General features: G+C 46.2%; 1 protein-coding gene across 1 annotated transcript in view; it reads right to left on the minus strand.

Moving 5' to 3' along the window:
• The window catches only part of SETBP1 (SET binding protein 1), a 267,084-nt gene that overhangs the window by 242,961 nt on the left and 1,150 nt on the right, over positions 1-22,973 (minus strand). Inside the window, exon 2 of the mRNA XM_074166835.1 lies at positions 6,016-6,675. Coding sequence (XP_074022936.1) covers positions 6,016-6,507 — 492 coding nt within the window. The 5' untranslated portion in view covers positions 6,508-6,675. The remainder of the gene's footprint in view (positions 1-6,015; positions 6,676-22,973) is intronic.

A 22,973-nucleotide genomic window follows, 5' to 3' on the forward strand; every position in this document is an offset into this window, starting at 1 on the left:
CCACCCTCCTCCAGGTAACTACGTGAGGACCCATGAGGACTCAGCTCCCAGCCTGTGCACCTCAGATACCTCCAAGGACCAAGATGAACCTGATCCTGGATGGTTCTCAGCTCTGAAGTTTTTTACAGAGAAATTCATTCCTACTCTCCTTCTGGGGGTAGCCTAAGGTAGTTGTGCTGGGAGGGCACCAAACTGCAGCTGTTTCGTTTGTGCCTTCAACAATGTGGTAGAAAGAAAAGCTAGCCAAAAAGAAACCTGGGATGAATATCAAAGAGCTGAGCTTGAGTAGCTTTGCTCCTGTACGTTTGTATGGGAAGAGCGTAAAAACGCCAGGAGCCTCGTGCCTGTTAGAGCAGCTCTAACTTGGTCTCTCAGCTGCTCAAAAACCAGTTTCACCTTAAATGCAACTAGAAGAATACTTTCCCACTGTGCTGCCATTTCCGAAGTTCTACCATTATTCCGTAACCTGGGCAGAAGCTGAGGTCTACACTGCTGGCATGAGCCTCAGGTACCTGCCACCAGCACCATTTAGAGGAGCCTCAAGGCTTTGCTAAGCAAGAGTGGGGACCAAACCAGCACGGAAACAGGTCCAGGCTGAAGTGGCTATGGAGGCTCCTTCCTTAGGAAAAAAAAAAAAAAGATAAAAAGGTAGCTGTAAATCAAAGCCTGCCACTTCAAGCAGGTACCACCACAAACGCACAAATGCTTTCTCCTCCTTGCTAAACCACACATAGACACAGGGAGCAAGCACTTATGTCAAATCCCTGAGCCACATTTGGGATCACAACAGGAAGAGCTGACTCAGAGGACACCTTGCATGGGGATGCCCTTAGCAAAGAGGAATAAGTTTGTACGATGAGCAATTGGATGATCACGCGCACAAATCACCAGGGAGAGGAGTCCGGCACAGGGGTAATCCAACAAGAGCTGCGGATGCGCATGAGAACCTGGAGGGAAAGTGCAATGTGCAGTCAGCGATGCAAAGAGGGGGGAAGGAGAGGCCAGGGGGAAGTGTTCTTGATCTTCTGGAAGAGGGAGGGGTGGAAAGGGGAAAGCATGCGAATGAGAGAGTTCTCAAGGAAAGGTGAACCACAGGAGAAAGTTGCATGTGTGGGACAGAGGAAAGGAAGACAATGCATTGAATTTCAAGGGAAAAAGTGCTAGAACCACTTCCTGTAGAGAAACAGCAAATACCTACAGGGACTCAAAGGGGAAAAAAACATTGCAAGAAAACCCCAGGGTAGAGTTTCCTCTGACCGCACACAAGGAAGCTTTACTTCCAACTGACTTGCTGCCACTTATCTTTCAGCAATAAAATACATTCACCCATCCCAAGCTCTTAAAAAAACCCAGTGCAATAATAATGTAAAAAAAAAAAAAAACAAAACCAAAAAAGAGTTTACATCCCCTGAAGCAGGCCATTATGCATATGAAGGAAGCTCCAAAGAAACTTTGCAAGGCTGTGCCTAAGGAAAGAAGAGGGTGGAAACTAAAGTGTTTGCAGACACAAGAAAATAGACAGACCAGCAAATGTAGGGAGGGGGAAAAAAAGGAAACAAAACAAAACCAGGAAAATACTGCTCATCTGGGGCTTGTTAAATGCTACATGACAGGCAGGGAAAGCTGATGGATTGGTTCATTGCATTCGGTGCCGTGCTTTCAGTGCCCTTCCGGGGTGACAACATGTTCTCTTATCTGAAGGAAAAGGCACCTTTTGTGACACTGAGGACTCTGGGCTGGAGCAACCCTGCTGCAGGTGGGAGAGCAGCAGCTGCCAGTCTTGCCAACATGCCAGCAGGACATCCTTTGGGCTCCTAGCTTTTTGCTTCCCTCCCTCTTCAATCAGACTAAACGAAATGGAGCCATTTGCGGGTTTAGAAGTGGCAAGGGTTCAGCCCACTCCATCCCCAGGCGCTGAAGGGTTGAAATCAGAGCAAAAGCTTACAGAACATTTGTGCGCCTTCCAATTGCTGCACAACCGGCTGCACGGAGAGCCCGAGCTACGATCCACCTTCTGAGCAGCCCCAGGAAAGCTGTTAGGAAGCTACCTTCACTCTTATTTTCCAAGAAGGGGAAGCTGATGTGAATTTTGGCATGGTCGCGACTTAAAAGAAACCCCCAAAGCTGTTGGGTTGCAGGCAAGCACTCAAGCAGGCAGAGCAGAGGTTCCCAACGCTGATGCTCTCTCACCCCCTGCCTCCCTCCCCGCTCCAGGGCATCAGCAACCGCACCCAGCAAGATCCTCTCTTGGATTCCCTCCCCTCCCATTCATGATCGCATAACATCCCCGGGGCGATTGCTCACACGGAAAAGCAACATGAGGAAAGTATTTAATGTATGTTTACATCTTTTAATATAGTGTAGCAGCTGGAATCAAAGGCGAAAAAAGGAACAGGCCTCGGCACATGAGCAGCGTGGCTCTCCACAGAGCCCCCTTCTAATCACCGCCGCTCCCTGGACCACAGCTTTAGAAATCAGGCACTAGCCCCTATTGCCTAATTAGCAGAGCAGTGGAAAGCTTAGGAACAGGCATATCTTCTTCCTCCCTAAGTGGCCACTGAATAAATGCCATATCCCCAGTTCACAGCCCCTTTTTACATTGCTGGCATTACCAGTCCTTTGTGTACCCACATGCTGTTACTTAAATTGCTTCCATGTTTTCATTACTTGCCCTCTGTGCTGTGTGTATCGAAACTCTGGCAAGAATGCTGAAGTGGTATTTCAAAGCACTGGGGACTACTGGAGATGTGGCTGAAATTATTATGCAACAAACTTGAGTGATTTTTTTTTTTTTTTTTTTTTTTCCAAGTCCTGATAGAGTTTGCTCCTCCTCAGCAGGAAAAGATAAATTCAGGTGCTACTCTGTGAGGTGCAGGACAACTGCTCCCACCCACCAGAGACACACACCTGGCATTTGCTGCTCGGGTTATGCTCAGCTCTCCATCCTCATATACAGGTCTGTGGGGCCTGTATATATGCCCTGTATCCATAAACAAGGTGGTAAACACAAATAATGATTTCCCTTGTGCTCGCACGAGTAAGTGAAATGCGTAGATTGGGCCAAACTCTCCTGGCAAAAATCCACAGAGGACAGTGGAGTGGTGCCAGTTGAAGGTCTGCCCCACTGGTTTAAATGTATTGTTCCCTGCTGCTGGTAGCTGCTTTTCTGGGGTTTGTGCTGATTAAAGCAACAGGCAATCAAACACACTAACTCTGAAATAGCAAAACCACCAGAATCAGTTAAATGTGACAATCACTTTTTTTTTTTTTTTTTGTAACCGCTACCACAGCTCTCAACAGCTCTGCAAGTACATGCAGAGGGTACCTGCACGCTTCTCTCTCCCATGGAAACCCATGGGTGGACCGGACAGCTTCAGCTCCTTTCGAGTTCCAACTTGCTGTTTCCTCCCAACTATCTTCCCCAAAAAAAACCTCTGTAACTGCCATAAGACGCACGCATTGGCCATGAAAGTAACCACGCTGCCAGCACTGGAACCCTTCTCCCACCGATTTCTCACCTCCCACTCCTGTAGCACCTTTTGTCACCCCATGATATGAGATGTTCACAGCCAAGGCCTGATCCTGCAGCCCACGAGCTCAGAGGCAGCCGCGCGCGAAATCTCTTCGGCTGCGGGGAGGCATGGCGGTGATGCAGGCTGCAGGTCTTCAGGCATCAGTTCCCTTGACACCACAGCACTGGGGTCTTCCAGATCCCTGCTGGGGACTTCTCTGCCCCAGCCCCGGCTCAGCAGCTGCTGCGTGGCAGCCGTTGGGTGTTATGCTAATGGATGGGCCGGTGCAGCAGCCCTCTCCCCATCTGCTCAGAGCATCCACCTGCTGGGGTTTGGGGTTGTGGTTTTTTTGGTTGTTGTTTTTTGGTTTTGTTTTTGTTTTTTTTTTTTTTAATTAGTTTGTTTTGTTTTAATGGCCAGAATAGATTAGTGCTGTCCCAAAGTGCTTCCAGCCTGCACATGGACACAGCACCAGCCAGCTCGGACCTCACAGCACGAGTGCAAGCTGGGTGCAGCCACGTTTGGGCCATGATTCGCTTCTTGCAAACTCCTTATCTTTCTGCAATTTAAGTCTCACCCCGAGCATAACCGCACTACAAGGTCCTTTTTTTTATTATTATTATTGTTGTTGGGGTTGTTTTTTTTATACGTATAGTTAGATTTATTTAATCTTTTTGGATGGCCACATGAAGGAACAAACATGCCTGCCATACCCATCTGACTGGGTGATAAACAGAAATGAAAGTTCCGATTTCTAAGCAGTCATATTCTCCATGGTCCATGCACAGTATGTAGTGGTTTGCAAGTCTTTTTTTTTTTTTTTCCTCCCTTCATGGCAATGGAGGGATGGCTTGTGACACCTTTGTGGTCACTGAGCATGGTCTCACACCACCGCTGCTTCCCCTTAGACTTTTGCAAGTATTCAGGGAGGAAAGGGAAGTGGAAATAAGACATTGCTTGGTGCCAAGAAGAGAGCCCATCCTTCTCAATAGGTGGGGAAATCTGTTTTCTGTGTATTATAGGCCAAACCTCTGCTGTGTTAAAAAAAAAAAAATTGGGTTTTTTTTCATGCACTTAGAGTATACCATTTAGCAAGATTCTAAGAAAAAAAGTCGCCTTGATTTTGGTGTTTTTTTTTTTTTTTTTTTTTTTTCTCAAGTTCAGCTTCTAAGAAAAGTACTCTCAGAGTGAGCAATGTTAATCTCCCTGGGCTCTGCCTTGAGTCAATTGGAAATGTTGGTTCTTCAAAGAGTGATTTAGAGTATCAGAATTTCTGTCTAAGGCAGTCTGCCGAGAAGACTGTCTCCAGGGAGAGCCATTGGCAATTAGCCTCCTGAAGGCTTCAAGTAACCCTTTCAGCATCCATCAACTGTACAAGGTATGGGAGAAATGGAGACCTTCTGCACAGTGAGGGATCCAAGCTGCATGAGCAGGAAAGCCAAGTCATGCCTTGAGCTGTAATCAGTGGACGCCTACATCCTAGATGAATTTGTCCAGGTTTTGGAGGTACTTGTGAGTCTTTCATCAAATCTGGGTTCCTGTCTGAACTCATCATGATGCCTACGTGTTACTAAGGAGGCAGAGGTGAAATATTTGTACTGTGATAAAGCCTCGACCTGACCAAAGCTCCTTTGTCTTACACCTAGGACAGAAAACGCCACTGCACCCAAAATAACATGAGTAATCACCAGGTGTCCCTCCCCTCACCAGTACTGCTTAAAACACTTGAACTAAATTTGTTTTAAAGACTAAGTGTAGGGGATATTACTGAAAAAAATCAAGCCAACAGCAAAACAAAAGGGTGCTCCTGATAACAGCTCATACAAAGAAAGGGTTTTCTCTCTTTTCTCCTCCCTCTTCCTCTCCTTGACTAAATGAAAAAATAAAAATAAAAAGATCAATTTTTACCCAAACTTAAAGTACCAAAAATTTCTCTCCAGAATGATATTTCAAGAAAATGATACGCATCTGGACGAAAATGAGACTTATAATGGAAGTATTTTCTGAAGCATAACTATAGTGTTGCTAGCACAATGCTGTAATCAAGAATAATGGAGCCCTTCACCTGGTATACAGGAATGGATTCAATTGTTCACTGTGCACATACCTATATTTTAAAAATGTAGTCAAAAGCTTTAACTGCCAAAAGGCTTGAGCATTAGCACTCAGACACAAAGCAGTTTAGAAGCAGACTCCTTCATTTATCACTCATGTAATGATTAATCTTAAAATCTCAATTACGCACAAAAATAGAATAGGACCAGCTGAACTTTTGATCGCTTCCGAACTGCTTCATCTGAAGAGTAGTCCAGGATCATCCCCGCAGCGTATGCAGCGGTGGAGGATGATACCGACTCTGTATTACCTCCTCCACGGCCAAGCAGGGCTCTGCAAACCTTGCAAAGGTTATGCCTCGGACACAAACTGTTTGAGCAGGTTTAATCCTACCCTCTCCCTCTGCTTTCAGGAGAAAGGGGAAATATGGGAAAGAATAGGACTTTACCTTCTTTTTGGAGTGTGATCTGTCCTCCTCTTTAGCCGCTTTGCTGTTTTTCCCAGCTCTGGAAAGCTTCTGCTCCCCAGACTGCTTGATGGTGATTTTGATCTCTGGAGGGCAAATATAGTTCTCCAAGTTCTTTGGGGGCTTTTTAGCTCTCTTGGTGGTCTGGATCTTTAGTTTTAAACTCCCCTCCGTGAAGTTAGCCTCCTTGATGGAAAATTCCTGCTCCTCTAGGCCGTCTCCTGCCACCCATTTCTCGCTGTCTGCATTGGAAGTGGAATCCACGTCTCTCCCAGAACCCAGCTCATCCTCTTCCTCAGGCTCCAGCCTCTCACCACTCACCGGGATCCCTTTCCCCGAACCCGACGCAGGCAGCATCGTCTCCCCTGTGCAGCTGGAGGCAGGCGGAGGCTTCGTGGAGGTGATGGAGGTTGGCAGAAAGTCTGCCTCGCCCCCCCTTTGCCGGGAGCTGCCCAAAGTCTCCCTGGGCTCCATAGCAATACCACAAAGCCCTGGAGTTTATCAGAGGGAAGGGGAGCACGGGAGGGGATGAGGAGAGCAAGGGCAGGTACGATCCCAGGGAATGAATGGTAACTGTCTGCTGAATTCAACGTCCCGATTGCCCAGAGGCTGCAAGGAGCTCAGAAGAGACCAAATCTGCCACTGTCAAAAGAAAGGAGAAGAAAAAAAGGAAGTTAGCATACGTACACGTATCGAACGCGAGTGTGGAGATGACTGAAATGGGGCATGCTTGGGCTTCCCCTGCAGTATCTCAAAGGCCTTCCTTAAAGCAAAATGGGAACTGAGGCTGGCCGACATTTCTGGGAGCTGGAGCTGGTATCACAAAGCAAGGTGCAATAGCCATGTGTACTACTAAATTGATGAAAACGGATATATAAAAAACAAGAAAAGCAGTGTATGAATGCAACACTGCCTGCAGCCCAAGATGTCCCCTGGGATGCAGGAAGTGCAGAAGGATCCACCTGGGTCTCTTGCACGGCATATCAGGGACTTGAATACTGAACGCAATGGAGAAAAGCTAAACTCAATGTTTTCCAGAGTTCCTCATGCCCTTGGGTACTGCTGCTTTGTGCCTGACTGAAGCAAAGACTGTGCTCTCATCCTTTCAAATGTGGGCTTTCTTTAAAACATCACAGACTGAACCCTTTGAGATGGAAGGACACATATTCAGTAGCTTACAAAGTCTAGGTCAAAGGTAGTGGGAGAAGCTGTGAACGTTCAACTGGGGCAAAAGATGTATCACTCAATGACAGAGAAAGGCTAAGCCAGATTACAAGCATTTAGTTTAAAAAAATATAAAAATACATGTAGGGTGTTTTTAAAGGTACTGAGATGCTCTCATACACCCTCCCTAAAATCCCTCCTATAGTCACCCTCACACACCCATCACAACAAGCTAGTTTAGGCTACAAAATTACAGCAGAGAAGCGAAGATATTTTCTGCTGCTTTAGCAGAAACGGCTCCCTGGTGGGCCAGAGGAGTATCACTTCTGGCATACAGAGAAGGAAACAAGAAGACACTGCCAGGAGTGGGTGCTGGGGGTGCAGACCTAGTCTTTCAGCAGTAGCTCCCTGATAGATTAGCTCTGCCAGACTGCCAAACCCCACCCCTCCACCAACTGCAAGCAAGATCTGAGCACAGCCAGGGATTTCCCAGCTCACTCTTAGCAGCAATAAACCATAAAGGAGAAACAAAAATGGTCTTGCTCTACCTATCATTAAATCGTAACAGCATTGTCATAGGCTATTCTAAGGCACAGCTCATCACGAAAAGTCACATGGCCTTGTAACATTGGCCTTCTTTCTGCCTTTCAAAAATACCTTGCATGAGCTTAAAATACAAAGAGAAGTAATAACAAGCACCTTTTATTAGTTATATATTCACATTTCCACTGGAGTGTGGCCACGGGTCACTTCTCTGACCCTGGCACATATGGCTGCTAATGGAAAATCCTAAGCATCCTAGAGCTCCATGAAATCATTGGGTGACCTCCACTCAGGTCCCAGCAGACACAAATTCAAATAAAGTTCCCATAAATAGCACAAGCTGACAGCCCAAGCAGAAAAAAAAAAAAAAAAAAAGAAAAAAGAAAAAAGGAAGAACCATCATGGAGCCTGATCTGCCATCTGGCCTTAGAGATGGTTTCAGTAGCTCATAGGAGATAGAAATGCACCATAAAAACACTTATGCTTAAGTAGCAGATCTTCTGGCAACAGGGAGGAGACTCATTTCCCAGAGCTGCTGTCACTGGTCTCATTTAAGGTGATCTTGAAGAACTAACAGACCCAAGGTCTGCCTCATACCTGCCTCGACTCACCCTGCAGTCAGCAAGTCTCTCCATTTCCCCACCTGTGAAACAAGGATAATGCTTACCTCATTCAGACCTATTGTAGGGTGGGTTAATTAATGCCCTTACATAGTTTTGAACCCAAGTGTTTACCATGTGGTAGTCGCTAATTACTAACGCAATTAGTACATTAAAGCCACCCAGTTGCAAGGAGCTGCTCCACCTAATTGACCGACCTTGCACCTTGCCTCTCCTTTGTGCTTATGGAGGTGATGGGACTCAGGGTTACCTTCCTCTTCCAACCGGTCAAATAAAAAAAAAATTAAAAAAAAAAAAAAAAAGGACCCCGTCCTATTTATCTGCCATTTCACATTGTTAATCTCCTTGGAGAGGGACACAGTGTACACACACTCCTGGGCTGCAACACAAACACAAGGTGGTAAAAGCTTGGCGGTGCAGCATTCCAGGGAGTTACTGCTCTGGTATGCACGCATGTACAATGGGCACTCTGTGCCGGCCTCCGCCCACAGGCATTTAACCTCTCTCACTGCTGGTAAAAAAAGAGAAAGCTTCTGGCAGACAGCACCTACTTCAGCGTGCAGGGCAGCAGGATGAGTCCGTGACCACCAACGGTGCAGGGAAGGGACCGCAGCCACTGGTGTAATCAACCAACCCGCTTAGGACCCTAAATTGAATGGGAGCTGAAATAAAACTCATGGCTCCGAGCTAGGAAGGGTCTTTCAGGTTTTGACTCATTGGGTAATGTTTTATGGAGGATGAATAAAAAGCCACGCTTCTGCTCCAAATTCTGGTTGTGGGTCTTTGACCCAAGCTCTGGGTCATGTTGCCCAAACGCTCACCCCTGCTTGGCTGCGTGCCTCCAGGTCAGCAGAAACGAGCAAAAGGTGAATAAAGTCATGGCATTACACTAGTGTCGGGTGAGTTCATGCCAAATCCACCTTAAAATCCCACTTAAAAATATTGGCCTCCTGTTCTGCTGAGAGCCTGAAGATGATGATATCACCAGACCCGCAGGTAGCAACAAATAACCCTGCACTCCAACGCCATGCAGAATTAACTGGGTCATTGTTTTAGGTATCTCCTTACTCTCCTCCAGGGTTAATAGTTAAATGACTGGGGTGCGGGGACATTTGTACTCGTCTTTCTTGTTTGGGCAGGCTACCTTCGCTTTGACTAATTAGGAAACCTCACTTCAGGCTTCTGAACGTGTAACCTCTTTTGGAAACCTCCCCATTTCCCCTCTCCAGGCTGCCTTCGAGCAGAAGTGCCGAAGGGACAGTGATGAACTCTTGTCCTCCAGCAGCTTTTCACCCTTAGCTGGCAATATGCAGACTTGGAAATCTAGGGAGAAAGTGGATTTTCCAGGAGACCTCTAGCTTTATTTTAAACACCCAAGAGATGGGGGCTGTCTAGACTTTTAAGTGCTCACCCAAACTGCCCTTCCAGGCCTCCGAGGCTCACCAGCACCAAGTCCCATTCAATAAGCAACGACAGAGGCATTTTACCATCCAAATTAAGCTCCCGGAGGAAAGTGTTACTGCTACCAGGCTTCCTGCAGTCAAGTTAAATTTGAGGAGGATAATTCACAGGTGAATGACAACAAATTTCACTGAAGTTGGCATTAGATCTTAATTAGGGAGAGATTCACGCTTCCTCTGTTAGGTACTGAGAAATAATCAAAGGCCTGTGTACTCAGCCTTGCTACTGCAGCTCACACATCTCTCATCAGTTTCTCTGGGCACCTCAAACACACTACTGGAGGCAAAGGCCTGAAGTATGAGACCTCCCTTTGGGTCATACTAGATGCCTTCCATTAAGGGCTCTGAAGAAGCTCCCTTCTCCTGCCTCCGGCAGCTACTCAAGTATTCAGATGCCAGGGCTGTAAAGTGATTAAACAGAAAATTTTCAGAGGACAAAAACAGAGGTGAGACCCCACAGCAGGGAAGAGAAATCCACCTGTTTGGGATTCTCCATGAAATGAAAGTGCGCGTGATATCTGGCATGGCTTTTGCCCTACGCGCAGGAGCAGCCACATTAGTAACAAGCAAACGCTGATTCGACAAATGCAGCCCGACCAGATTCAGCTGCCCAGAGTTTGTGCTGCAGCTTGATTTGCTCAAGCACCAGGAGCACTAGCAGAGAGCTTGGAGGAATATTAAGGGATGCTGCCCAAATCCCATAGTACACTAACCCCAGCCATGACTGTGGCTGCTGAGACTGCTTTTGATTTATCCATAGAGTCCAAATGCCATAAAATGAAAAAGAAAAAAAAAAAAAAAAATTCTACTGAACAGCCTCAAGTGAGGGGAAACTGAGACACAAGTCTGAGAGTGTCATAGTGAACATGAAGAGGAGCCCACATCTTCCCGATCCCCATGCCTGTCATGTTGCCTTAGGATCTCACATTCTCTCATGTGACAATGCAAGTTAAATCCCTAATCTCTGCAAAATATCAGAAATCCTGGAAGCCTCTTTACACTCCATCTTTTTTTAAAACCATTCACCACAAAGCACTGGAGACTATACAGCAATATTTAATGATGAGATATCACCTTTCACTCCAAAGACTCCCGGGTTGCTTCCTCAATTATATATGCCACCACTGAAATGCAGCTGCCTCTGGGGCAGAGGCCAATGGACAACCCACATTACACCCGAGGGAAAGTTTTGGTCAGAAACCTGCTTTTATGAGAAGTGTCAGTGAAACTTCAGAATCCATCACGGGACGTACAAACCCAACAGCCTGGCATGCAGCGAGCTGCACTGAACTCAGTTAACCCACATTAGGAACACTCACCAAAAAAAGCACCTCAAACTATTTCTTCATTATTGCTTTACAAAAAAACCTGGGAAATTCAAGCATGGTTGTGGTCACAGTCCATGCACTGCCAGATGACCAGCAGCACAGGTTTGATGCAGATCAGGAACAGGCATCTGATCATACTTTTATCAAATTCACCAGAACATACAAGGGTTAAGCTTTTCTTCATGCCAACTTAAAAGCAGTTCCAGAGGATGGGTAAAACTTTTGAGCCAGAAAGCCAGCATGGTGCAAACAAGTGACATAGTATGACGCAATACAAAGTCTGCTGGGTTAAAATTAAGTCACTGCAAATTTTTTTTAAACAAATTTGAACCAGGAGAATGAGTTTATACTGGATTAGTACCATGCCCCAGTAGCATATTTTATCTGCTGCTCAGAGTCCTGGAGCTAGATTTATTGCCCTTTTGGACCACAGGCTTCGTTACTTCCTGTGGCCATGATACTCTGAAAGAACAATCCAGCTTTGGCAGGGAGCTGGAAAAATGACTGTGATAGCTATTTTCCATCCACACTATAGATCCCATAGGAAACACCCTCTCCCTTTCACCCGCCTTGCGTCAATCAGGACAGAAACAAGGCAGAAGGACTTCCCCTTCAAGAAAAACAAATGAATGTCATCTCTTAATAAAGAATCAGAGATAGTCTGGTGATATCCAGATCCTGACCAGACACAGCCCTGAGCATCCTGCCCAAGGTGACCCTGTGTGTGGTGGACTGGACAATCTCCAGAGGTCCTTCCAATCCCAGCCATTCTCTGCTTCTCTGATGTATTTATTTTGTTCTCTGTCTGCAGTGCTGGGCAAATTGGTCTCTCTACTGCATGACAATTTTAAACACATTGCTAAAATCCCTTTCCATAAGATATACCCAGACATAGGCATGCATAAAATGGATGTGGGTATACAATAGATACAGTATGAGATCTTCAACTGATAAGAATAATTGCTAGTGGAATGACCATATGTGAATGCCTGTAACCCACAGATTATCTACAAAGCAAACTAACTAGTTAACTAACTATGGCAGACAGGTGGTTCCTCTCCATGTGGTCCCCTTGCCTCCAAAGCTGCTTTATTTCCAGTCCTTCCACCTCTCCCTCTGATTTTGAATGGGTTACGTTAGGCCTTTCTCTGAAGGGAAGGGAAGATCTCCTAGGTGCGGTTTATCCTCATGAAAACAAGGGACAAGGATTAATGGCAGTTACCAGAACCAAAATGTACTCTTCACTCCTTTCCGTTGCATTGCCCTGAGTCCAAGTGTTACCAACCCCCTGCACCTTCACCAGCATGACTGAGCAACGCTGACTGACGGCTCTGCCTTGGTGTGCCCAAGTCCAGCAAAAGGAGACAGAAAAAGCCACACTGGAGGGGAAAAGACAAGATAACCTGAAGATCTCTCACAGCCAGATGAGGCTGCAAGCATCCCCTCCCCAAGATAAAGAGACAGAAATAAATGAGAGCCTAAGCATATCCATAATTACAGAAGCATGTAAGTGTGCACATCACACACGTGTGTATCTGTCTTCTCAACATAGAGACATTAAGAGTAGATTATAGAATCATATTTGACTCCATAATTAGGTTTGAGACTCCATAATTAGATCAGATAGTCACCTTTCTATGTAAGTAACTATTGTACAGTGCTGAAGGGAGGGCCAACTGAATGATTAAACAACTGACATGGCCATAAATCACAAGGTCCATAAAAGCAATACTGCCCAAGGTACAGCTGTGGCAGCAGCCAGCGTAGCAAAGCACCCATCTGTGGCAGAAGGAGAGATGCCCATCATGTTGCCCAAGGACTTTTATAAGCTCATGCCGAAGAACTGTGACAAGCTTTTATAAATCTACTCACTCACAACCTAAAGCTGTGTCTGGGTGTTGGGGAAGAGCGTACAGTCATCAGATCTGTAAACACCTCCTCATGCTTACTTCTGGTCTCTGAAGGGCCAGCCTAAGGACCAACCTCCTCCCACTTGTGCCTTCTGAGACAAATTCTGCTGCAGGACCTCTCCAAAGCTGGGCTTGATTCACTGGGTTTACACCTCCAAATCGAGGAATAGCGTTTGATCCCAAAGACATCAGGAGTTGGTGTGTCTTTTTTACCCATCACCCTGTGAAGATTAGGCCTCTGGGACACTAGAAAACACAATGAGATGCCAACTGTGCTCCAGCTCATTGCAACACAAAGAGCCAAGCCAGGAGATTTGCCTACGTCAGGTCAACACCAGGCTGTTGAGCTACCAGACCAAGCATCATCATTTTTGGCATGATGTATAATCAAAGGTGACACCTGAGATGATAGCACTGGGTGAAGCAGTGTGTTCTACTATAAGGATAAAACTTATTCCATTAACAACAGCCATAAAACTCTTTGGGGAATAGTGTCAACATGTATAAGAAGGGGACTTCAAGTTCTTACTCCATTCTAGCCAGCCCTTGCCAAGTGCACCATCCTGGAGGTAGTAGCAGCCACTCCAGGCTACAAATGGAAAGTTTTATGGGTATTTAGGGAAAGGTTATTGGCACAGACACCAGCCACAGAAAGCAAAAGCCTGAACAATTCTATCATCTGTGTTACCAAACTTTCCTAGATCGACTCTGCTCTTGGACAGCTGCCATCAGACACAGTAGTCTCCTTCTATCACCGCTGTGGTAGGGCAATAATCTGTCCTTCTCCCTCTGATCAAACATTTCCCCCTGCACCCTGAAACGTGTGGAAAATGATTTCTCTATATAAATCATTAACGAGAGGTTTGTTTTTATTTACTGCTGCTGCCACGGGAGTCCTCCTTCCTCTTTTTCTTTTTTTTTTTTTTTTTTCCCTCCTCCATTATTTCATTTTCGCTTGCACAAGTGCCAAATATACCAGCTTTCCCTCCCTTCAAGAAAAACAAATAAATAAATAAAATAAAACAGCACATCTGATAGAGAATGCACCAGGTCTTGGCCCAGCATCCATTCCTCACAGCTATAAGTGATGGAACTGGGAGGACCAAAAAGGCGGGGGTCCAGGATCTTTCCTGTGCCCAGTTTAGAGGCTGTACAAACAACATATCCCATATTACTTGATTCTGCATGCTTCAGATTAGACTAGGAATAAGAAAGGTTGGATTTTGTCCATGCAGGCTTGCACTGTGTGTTTCCATGCTGAGTAAGCAGTGGTGTCTTGCTTGGTGCTGCATCATGTACCAAGCATCCCCAGCATCAAGGAGGGGCTGTGGGAAACTAGGGCATATAAAGGGTGTTCAAGAAGAAAAGCAATAATTTGGGGTATTTAGAGGAAAGCATTGAGATTGATTTGCCTTGCAGAATGTGTCAGTCTTTCAGCTTTAAGGGAGGAGAGAATGTCTGGGTCAGCAAAACAAGAAATACCCTTAAAGCCTCATGGATTGCAGAAGAAAAAGCAGGAGGCAAAAGCAGCACAGGACACAAGTGGACATGGCTGGATGCGCACAGGGCAAAGAGCAGCTCACAGTGCCAGGACAGCGACGTCAAGAAGCATAAACATTAGTCAGGAGCATGCCAGCGGGAAGACCCGAGGCCAGGAATAAAGGCAAGATAACCGAGAGCTGCTACGGGCAAGAGAAAGGAGTAGCTTTGCCTCTAATGATGCTTAAGAGGAAGCGGTTACAGAAGTGCTGGGAGAAGTTGAGTCAGAAGGGAGATAAGAGCCTGCTGAGTACCTGAACTCCCGAAAAGCCTCTCCAGTTGAACTACTTCATTGTGCTCTTTGTGCTGCATTGCACACATCAAACTCTCTCCAAGGTGGAAAATAGGATCAGGAGCACCAGATTCACAACTCAAATCCCTATTCAAGCCAAACCAGGACTTTGGATTTTTATTCCCTTATAACACCACTGACTTCAGGATGATGCTAAAGATCAGATGCTGTAGCCAGCAAGTTGAGGGATGTGATTCTGCCCCTCCACTCCACCTGAAGTACTGTGTCCAGATCTGAAGCTCTCAGCATAGGAAAGGCATGGACCTGTTGGAGTGGGTGCAGAAGAGGGCCCCAGAAATGATCAGAGAGCTGGAACACCTCTCCTGCAAAAACAGGTTGAGAGAGTTGGGGTTGTTCATCCTGGAGAAGAGAAGGCTCCAATAAGACCTTTTTGCAGCCTTTTAGTACTTAAAGGGGGCTTATAAGAAAGATGTGAACAAACTTTTTAGCAGAGCCTGTTGCGATAGTACAAGGTTTTAAACTAAAAGAAGGTAGGTTTAGACTTGATAGAAGGAAGAAACTCTTTACTATGAGGGTGAAGACACTGGCCTAGATTGCCCAGAGATGTGGTAGGTGTCCCATACCTGGAAACATTCCAGGTCAGGTTGGATGGGGCTCTGAGCAACCTGATCTAGTTGAAGATGTCCCTGCTTATGGCAGGAGGACGAGACCAGATGACCTTTAAAGGTCCCTTCCAACCCAAATTATTCGATGATTCTGTTCTATGATTCTATGAGGTCAAAGTTTAAAGGACTCCAAGTCAGTCATGACTTGACCCCCTCTCTCTGTTGATGATATATAGGTCTCTGTCTCCTAATCTGAATCTTTCATTTAGGTCCCAACCAAGCAAAATTTGGTCTGTGGGCTCCAATGCGTCAAGAGACCCCTGAACTGAGGCATCCCAATCACTGCTCTCCAGCTGGAGATGGATGCAGGTTTGAATAAGGCCCCAGTCCCTACCTATGGCCACACTGTAGCTTATCGTTATTTTAATTGTTGCTCATGCTATTTTTTTCAGAGGTTTTCCTGAAGGGCCCTGGGAGGTCTGCTCATTGATCTAAGCCTGAAGAAAATGTTCTGGCCTGAAAGCCACACTTAAAAGGCGGCATATTTTAAGAGCAGGTGTGTCTTCAACTCTGACAAAAGGATGGAGGAGCAGGACCTATGTTTCTGTGACTACCTCCTACGACACAGAACTGGGATCTAATGTAAGCCACATTTATAGCAAATGCCTGTTATGACACTATCCAGTAGGATTTATAGGGATCATGCCTCTCTCTTTAAACCAAAAGGCTGAAAGATCTCCATCGACTTTGGGATGCCTACAATGACACTTTTAATTTGTCATGGCATCAGAAACCATGACCTCCGTTTTTATGTTCCCCTCAAACATTAAAAGAAGACAGAGGCCTTCTACAAACCCTATGTTTACACCCATTTATCAGCTCAAAGTCCAGCAGGTTAGACCGCTACCTTATTTAGAAGCATATTTTTAGAATAATTTAAAAGGGAAAAGTGTTTCCTCTTCTTCCCCCACCCTCACTTTTTTTGAATAAATTGGGAAAAAAAGGAACAACTGACAGCCAGAGAGAATTTACTCAACCTTTCAGGAAGAAAATTGCCATCAAGCAAAGAGAAAGCATGGCATTTTTCAGCCCATTAGGTGAAGGTTTATGGAAGTTACAAGAATGTGAATATATGGGTTAATATTTTAAACTGTTTTGCAACCTTAGGAATAATGGGCATGTATAATAACACTTTGCCCAAATGCCTGCTATAATACTTTGCATGTATACAATCCAGTTCAAACACTTACTAAACTACCCCAGTTAAGCTTCAAATCTCTCATCCCTTCTGAAAAAGAATTGAAGAATTCAGTAGAGAATTATTCCTCTGTACAGAATTCTATTGAATCCCCACTATGGAGCTCCATAGGAAGGCTTTAGAGAAAGAAAAAAAAAACAAACAAACAAACAAAAAAAACAAACCAAAAAAAAAACCCTACATGAAGGAATTTCCTTGTTTAGCAAACTAATAGGATTTCAGAGAAGTTTCAGTGGAAACCCCATTGCATTCTCCAAAGCCAAAAATTTAGCAAGACACAAGGAGCGGTAGGCATGAATCACAGCACCACTCCAGAGTACGCTGGGTCTGGAAACACACAGTGAAGTCAGGCCAGTGTCCGAGTCTTAGAAATCTCATCGGTAGGATATTCAGGATATGTGGATTCATATGGAAGAAAGACATGCCTGTAATGTCTTACACTTTGACCTCTGGTTTGAGTATCATCATTTTCTCCCTTCCACCTTAAAACTAACTTCCCCATCTGCTAAAATACCAGGACAGAAACAGAATGATTCATTGTATACATATATATCTCTCAGTTTTAAAGGTTAAAGCTAACAAAAATTTCAAAGTAACATAAAACCTCAGGCTTCCGATCTTTAACCCATCTCTAATTTTGAGGTATTTAAGTGAGTCCTGGGTTACCCCACGCTTGCCTACCACACATTCTTCTGAACAGCTATCCCAACTGCTGTTACAGGAGATGCTGTACTATGGTAGAGGAAACTTTGCTCTCATCACTGCCACATTCATACAGCCCTTAACTGCCCAGGACTGCACTGCAACTCTTGCAGAAACATGAATTCACTCCTTCAGAGGTAGTGAGAAGCTAAGTAAGTTGCCCCCACAACAGCTTTTAGCCACCACCCCAGCATCCTACGCTGCCAGGCATTTGCACCCTGATATATCATGCACTGCAGAGCCAAGCCTTGGGCCACACTGTGCTCTAATATTCACCAGGGCAGGCCAGAGCCTTGCCCTCACCTTCTGCCCTCATTTCTGTATGGAAATTGGTGTCCTCCTGCATGGCTTTTCCACACATTGAGCTTGCTTTCAAAAAAATGTGTTAGGCTCACAAGCTCTACATGGGGAGGACAACTGAGGCTCATCCTTACCATTTGCACAATTCCTTATTTTTTCCTGCAAGACCCTTGTGCTGGGTGGACACGTACCCGAGCCACACCACTGTCCCCACTCATAGGCAAGAGTAAACCTGACCCTGGCACCTGTGAGCAACACCAGTGACTGTATTCTCAGAGTGCTTCTCTGGCCACTTTTCTGTTTTGTCACCGGTGCATCAGCCCCATCACTTTGCCCTGCATATCTGAAGTCAACAGGGTCATCATCACTCTGCCAATAGCACATGGGTTTGGTGGACAGGCAACAAGACAAAGATCATAGAGACAGAGAGACCTGAGACCAGCTAGACTGGGAAGTAAACTAGAGCTGTAAAGATCATAATCAAGCCTGGATCAAATCCTCCCAGTCCTAGGGGTGTTTGAGGTACAGAGTTTCGATTTGGCCTTTTAGAGAGAGAGGTGACTAGCCTGAGAACTCTTCAAAATTTTCAATTTCATAAAAGACAATAAAAGCCTAAATGAAATAATGTCAGAAGATTGCTTTTCATATCCAGCTGCCCCACAGCTTACAGTAAAAGTTCATCATTGTGTTTGGACAACCTGTGCTGCAAAGTAAATCCAACTCCAAAAGGGCAAAACAGGCCCTAACTCTGCTCCCTCTCAAGAGCTGATAAACAGAAATTACCACCCCCTACTTCCTTCAGACATTTCCTCAGCTCTGAAAGACAAGCTGCATTATCCTCTGACTGCTTTTATTCAATTTAAGAAATGATTTTGCCTTCCCTCTTTTTTTTCTTTTTTTTTTTTGTTTTCTTTTGGCTCCCACCTATTTATCCCCCTCGCTTTGCTCTCTCTATGACTAGTTAAATGAGAATGCAGAATCCAGGTGCCTGTTGGGGAGCTGCACTTGTTCCCAGCATCCAACAGATCTCCAAGCAGGTCCGAATATGCAATGAATTTTTGAAGTCACATCAAGTGAAGCCTTTACATTGAAAAAGGAGAAAGAAAACATCTCTAAGGGTTTGAGTGCACCTCAGAAACAACTGTGCTAACAACATATGCTTGCAACTTGATTTCATGCTCGTATCAGAAGGCAAAGCAGTCCCAACCTCAAAAGTTTGGAAATCGTTTTCAGGTCTGACAGTTCCCCCAGGCTAAAACCAGGAATTGAGGAGTTTTAAAGCCCATCTTTAATGAAGATGACAATTTCCTAAAAGGATGAGTCATGTTATTTCCTCAACAATAATAACGGGAAAGGAAACTCTTTCTTTTTTTCTTTTTTTTTTTTTTTATCAAGTTGGAAAGAGAGAAAGTAATGAGAACATAACCTATAAGAGCAGCAAAACCAGTCCCAGTAGAAACCACAAGCCCTGCAGCAAAACACTGGCAACCTTCCCTGTTAAAGTTCTCCCACACTCTCTTGCCTTTCTTCCTAGGCTTTGGACTAGCTCTAAAGCTTGGATTGCTGCTGCCCTAAAAGTGCCTGGACTTCTCAGCAATGAAGCAAGGTTCTGCTGTGGGTTTCATCTGACCACCTTTTTCTTTGGTGCACAGATTTGGTGCCCTTCTCCCATCATCAAATGCATGCTTAATTGCAGCTTAAATGCTTAAAAAACTTAAATGCTCAAAACCCTGCATACCTGCATGTTATGGTAGGCAAAAATGACATACTGAATTTCTGAATATGGCTTAAATCTTATTCAGCTGGCTCTACAGCATCATGGACCAGATTTTGGCAGTTATTAATGCTGCCTTTCAACATCATCACAGACCCAAAGATCACAGATACTCCAGAGATGGGTAGTTAACAGGAAGCAAGAAAGACCACCTAGGCATATGGCTAAACAAATCAGTCATCAATTCACTGGGAGAGCTTTCATTTCCATCACAGCAATCTGTTGGATCCCAGAACTGTTTTTACGTGGTTCATTAGACAATAGCCTTTCTTGCTACTAGTTGGGTCAAAAGTCAAAATTGCTGTGTAATTGCAAGTCTCAGAGCACAAGTCAAGAGTTTTTTGGTCCTGGAGGGTGTTGTCCAAAGGGGAAAGAAAACAGAAGGGAAAGATTATGTGTGAGCAATTGAGCCCTACTGAGAGGGCAAAAAAAGTCACTGAAACTGGGATTAGCCAAATCTTGTAACAGAAAACAAGAGTCCTGTTAGTAAACTGGCACTTACACCTAAGAGACGTGTGTTGTGGGGAAAAGGAGCTCAAAGGATGGGTCAAAACAGACCAGAAGAGGAGATTAAACATCATCCAAAGCCAAAAAATGATGGTTGTACCTTTTCAAGCATTTAATTCCTTGAGTTAATTAAGCATGTGGCTATAGCAGCTATTAAAAAAGAACAGTTCCCAACTTAATCAAAGTACATTATTGGAGATGATACTGAGGAACCTCAGTAGAGAAACCCAGTGAATATCAAGTCAAGCTAAATAGCTCAGTTATGATTATTATTAATAATAAATCATGGCCACTGTTTCTTTTGTTTGCCAACAACTAGCATCGTTTATGGCTCTGCACAAACCTAACACACCATTTTATTACATTTCAGAGAGTGTATCTTCCTAAAATGATAATGTGTTAATAATCTATGCTGGGCTTTTTGGCCGGAACCAAAGAGCTCAAACAACTTGAAATAACATCAGCAAAAAATTATTTATTCCCCATCCCTAGTTGCAGAGAAAACAGAGGTTTTCTTGGCTCGGTTACTTCTCAATAGATTTCTGGTTTCAATTAAAACTTTGAGTCTGAGAAGTTAAAAAAAAAAAAAAGCCAAAGCCAATAAGAGATGGAAGAGAAGTCTCCATTCACTGACTGTTCCTGCTTTTTTTTTTTTTTTCCCCCCATTCTTTTACATAACCCTTCCAAGCTAAGAGCAGAGACTAAAGTACAGCTATATTGTTTGGAGGGTTTTTTCTCCTTTCAGCTAAAAAACAAACAGAGATGAAAAAAAGTTTCTCCTTTGAGTGGCAGTCACTTCAGACTGAGGGAAGCAATCTCAGCGAAGGCTGAGGAAGCGCAGGAAGGTGTGTGTGAAACAGCCACTTGCACATATTCCCTGATAGGCATTTTTTTCTCTCGCCTATGATAAAGGGTCCTAGACACTTGCTTCCTCAGATTCGTGCTATCGCTGCCGAACGTTAGATGGGCGATTATATCATTACTGGAGCCCGCACCAAGTTAGTCCTGGCTGCAGGGGCTGTGGGATCAATAATTGTTCCCATTTGGGTCCATAATATTCAACATGGGATTGGATTTGCCAGCACTCCTTTACCCCTGAAATCCTCCTGTCAATAAGCAAAGGATCAAATTACTTTCCCTGACAGCAGAGGACTAGCAGGCTCAGCGCTTTGCTCGCCTCGCACATCCTTTGCGGTTTGACAGACGGACATATAAGGCAACACGGCGGGTCCCCGTCGTCCCCCTTCCCCTGGCCCGGCCCGGCCCCGGCAGGGCCACCGCGGGCCCGCGGCTAATGAAACACCTCTGCTTGCGGGGGGAGAAGCCCTGCTCGGCTCCCCCCTATCCCCCTCCCTCTCCATCCATTTGCTTGTGGCGGACTCCTCCCAGTGCCCAACTCGGCTCGCCATGCTCCTGCAGCCGCCGACCCACACCCCCCAGTCCGGGGTGGGGGGTACCACTCCACGGCACCGGGATGGATGGGCAGTCCCCCCCCGCCCCAGCCGCCCCCGCCATGCACCCACTCCCTCCATGCATATCCCCTTTCCCTCCAGCGGGGAAGCTCCCCCCCACCCCCCCCCCCCACCCCCCCGCATCTCTCCTTGCAAACCCACCCGGGGATGAGGGACGTGCCTGCGGGGGATAGGGGGGAGCCGGGCGAGGTGTCCCCCCTCCCCTGTAGGTCTGGTTCCCGGCGGTGAAATGCCCTTTTAGCATCAAGCGTCAGGCCCCAGATTATCAGTGCCATTTATTTGAAGCGGAAACGAATCGGAAATCCTTCTCTCAACTGCCTTTTTAGACACATAAATACACGCAGGCAGGGGCAGGCAGCGCGGGGGACCGCCAGTGCCCGGTGTGATGCACACACACACTCACACCGAGAAATAAGGGCGGGAGGGGGGCCCCGACTCGCCGGAGGGACCCGATTGCCCCCTGCCCGCCGGGGAGACCCGGCGAGGAAGGGGTGTGATTGTGTGTGAGTGTGATTGTGTGTGAGTGTGCGTGCACGGTGGTGGGCAGAGAGGCTTGCGCCAGGGCTGGGGTTGACAATAGCCACCCACCCCACACACTTCCCCCCCCCCCCGCCTCCGGCTGCAGGCTTCGTTTTGCCCCCTCCCCGGCCCCCAATACAAACATACACAGACACACACACCCCCCTTCCCCATAATATCGACGATATTCAAACCGCCCAAAGCTGAACTCCACTTCCACCCGGGTGGGGGGGGAGAAGAGGGGGCACCAGGGTCCCAGGAACGGCAATCACAGGCTTATTAATAACCCTTATTAACGCGCCTCACTTCGGTACTGAGCAGGGGGAGCCGGGGGGTGTGTGTCCCGCATTGCTAATTACCCCCCTCCTTTTTCTCCAGACCCCAACACTTCTTTCCTCCTGCAAATTGCCGCTTTTCGGGGCTGCGTGTCCTTTTCAATGTCAAAACAAGCCGGGGCCGCGGCGGCCGCCCCCGGAGCAGCACCGCTCCCCCCCCCACGCCCCATCCCCGAGCACCGTCGCGGACCCCCGCCCCGCACACACACACACACACACACACACACTTACACACACACACACACACACACACACACACACAGTCACATACATACAAATCCCCATAAGGTTACAACGTTGCTCTCTAGCTCCACTTAACCTGCAATTTACGAAGCGGGAGGGGGTTCTCCCCACCCCCCCCCCCCCCTTTCCACACGCACACACATAGCTGCCACCTACCCCAGGCACCGTCGGGGAAACACATGCAGGCTACTAAAGGGGTGGGGGGCGATAAGGAGGGTAAATATATTATACAAAGTCCTCAAAAAATTGCAACCCCTTCCCAGCAGCACGGTTTTTACACCCCACCCCACCCCCAACCCACACACATACACACCCCCCACGAGCCACAAAGCGTGGGGAGGGAAGGGTCGGAGGGGGAGAGGAGGACAGGAGGACTCGCATGCATTGCACAGCAGAGAAATATCCCCC

This window comes from Numenius arquata, chromosome Z (genome assembly GCF_964106895.1).
Source record: "Numenius arquata chromosome Z, bNumArq3.hap1.1, whole genome shotgun sequence".
NCBI lineage: Eukaryota > Metazoa > Chordata > Aves > Charadriiformes > Scolopacidae > Numenius > Numenius arquata.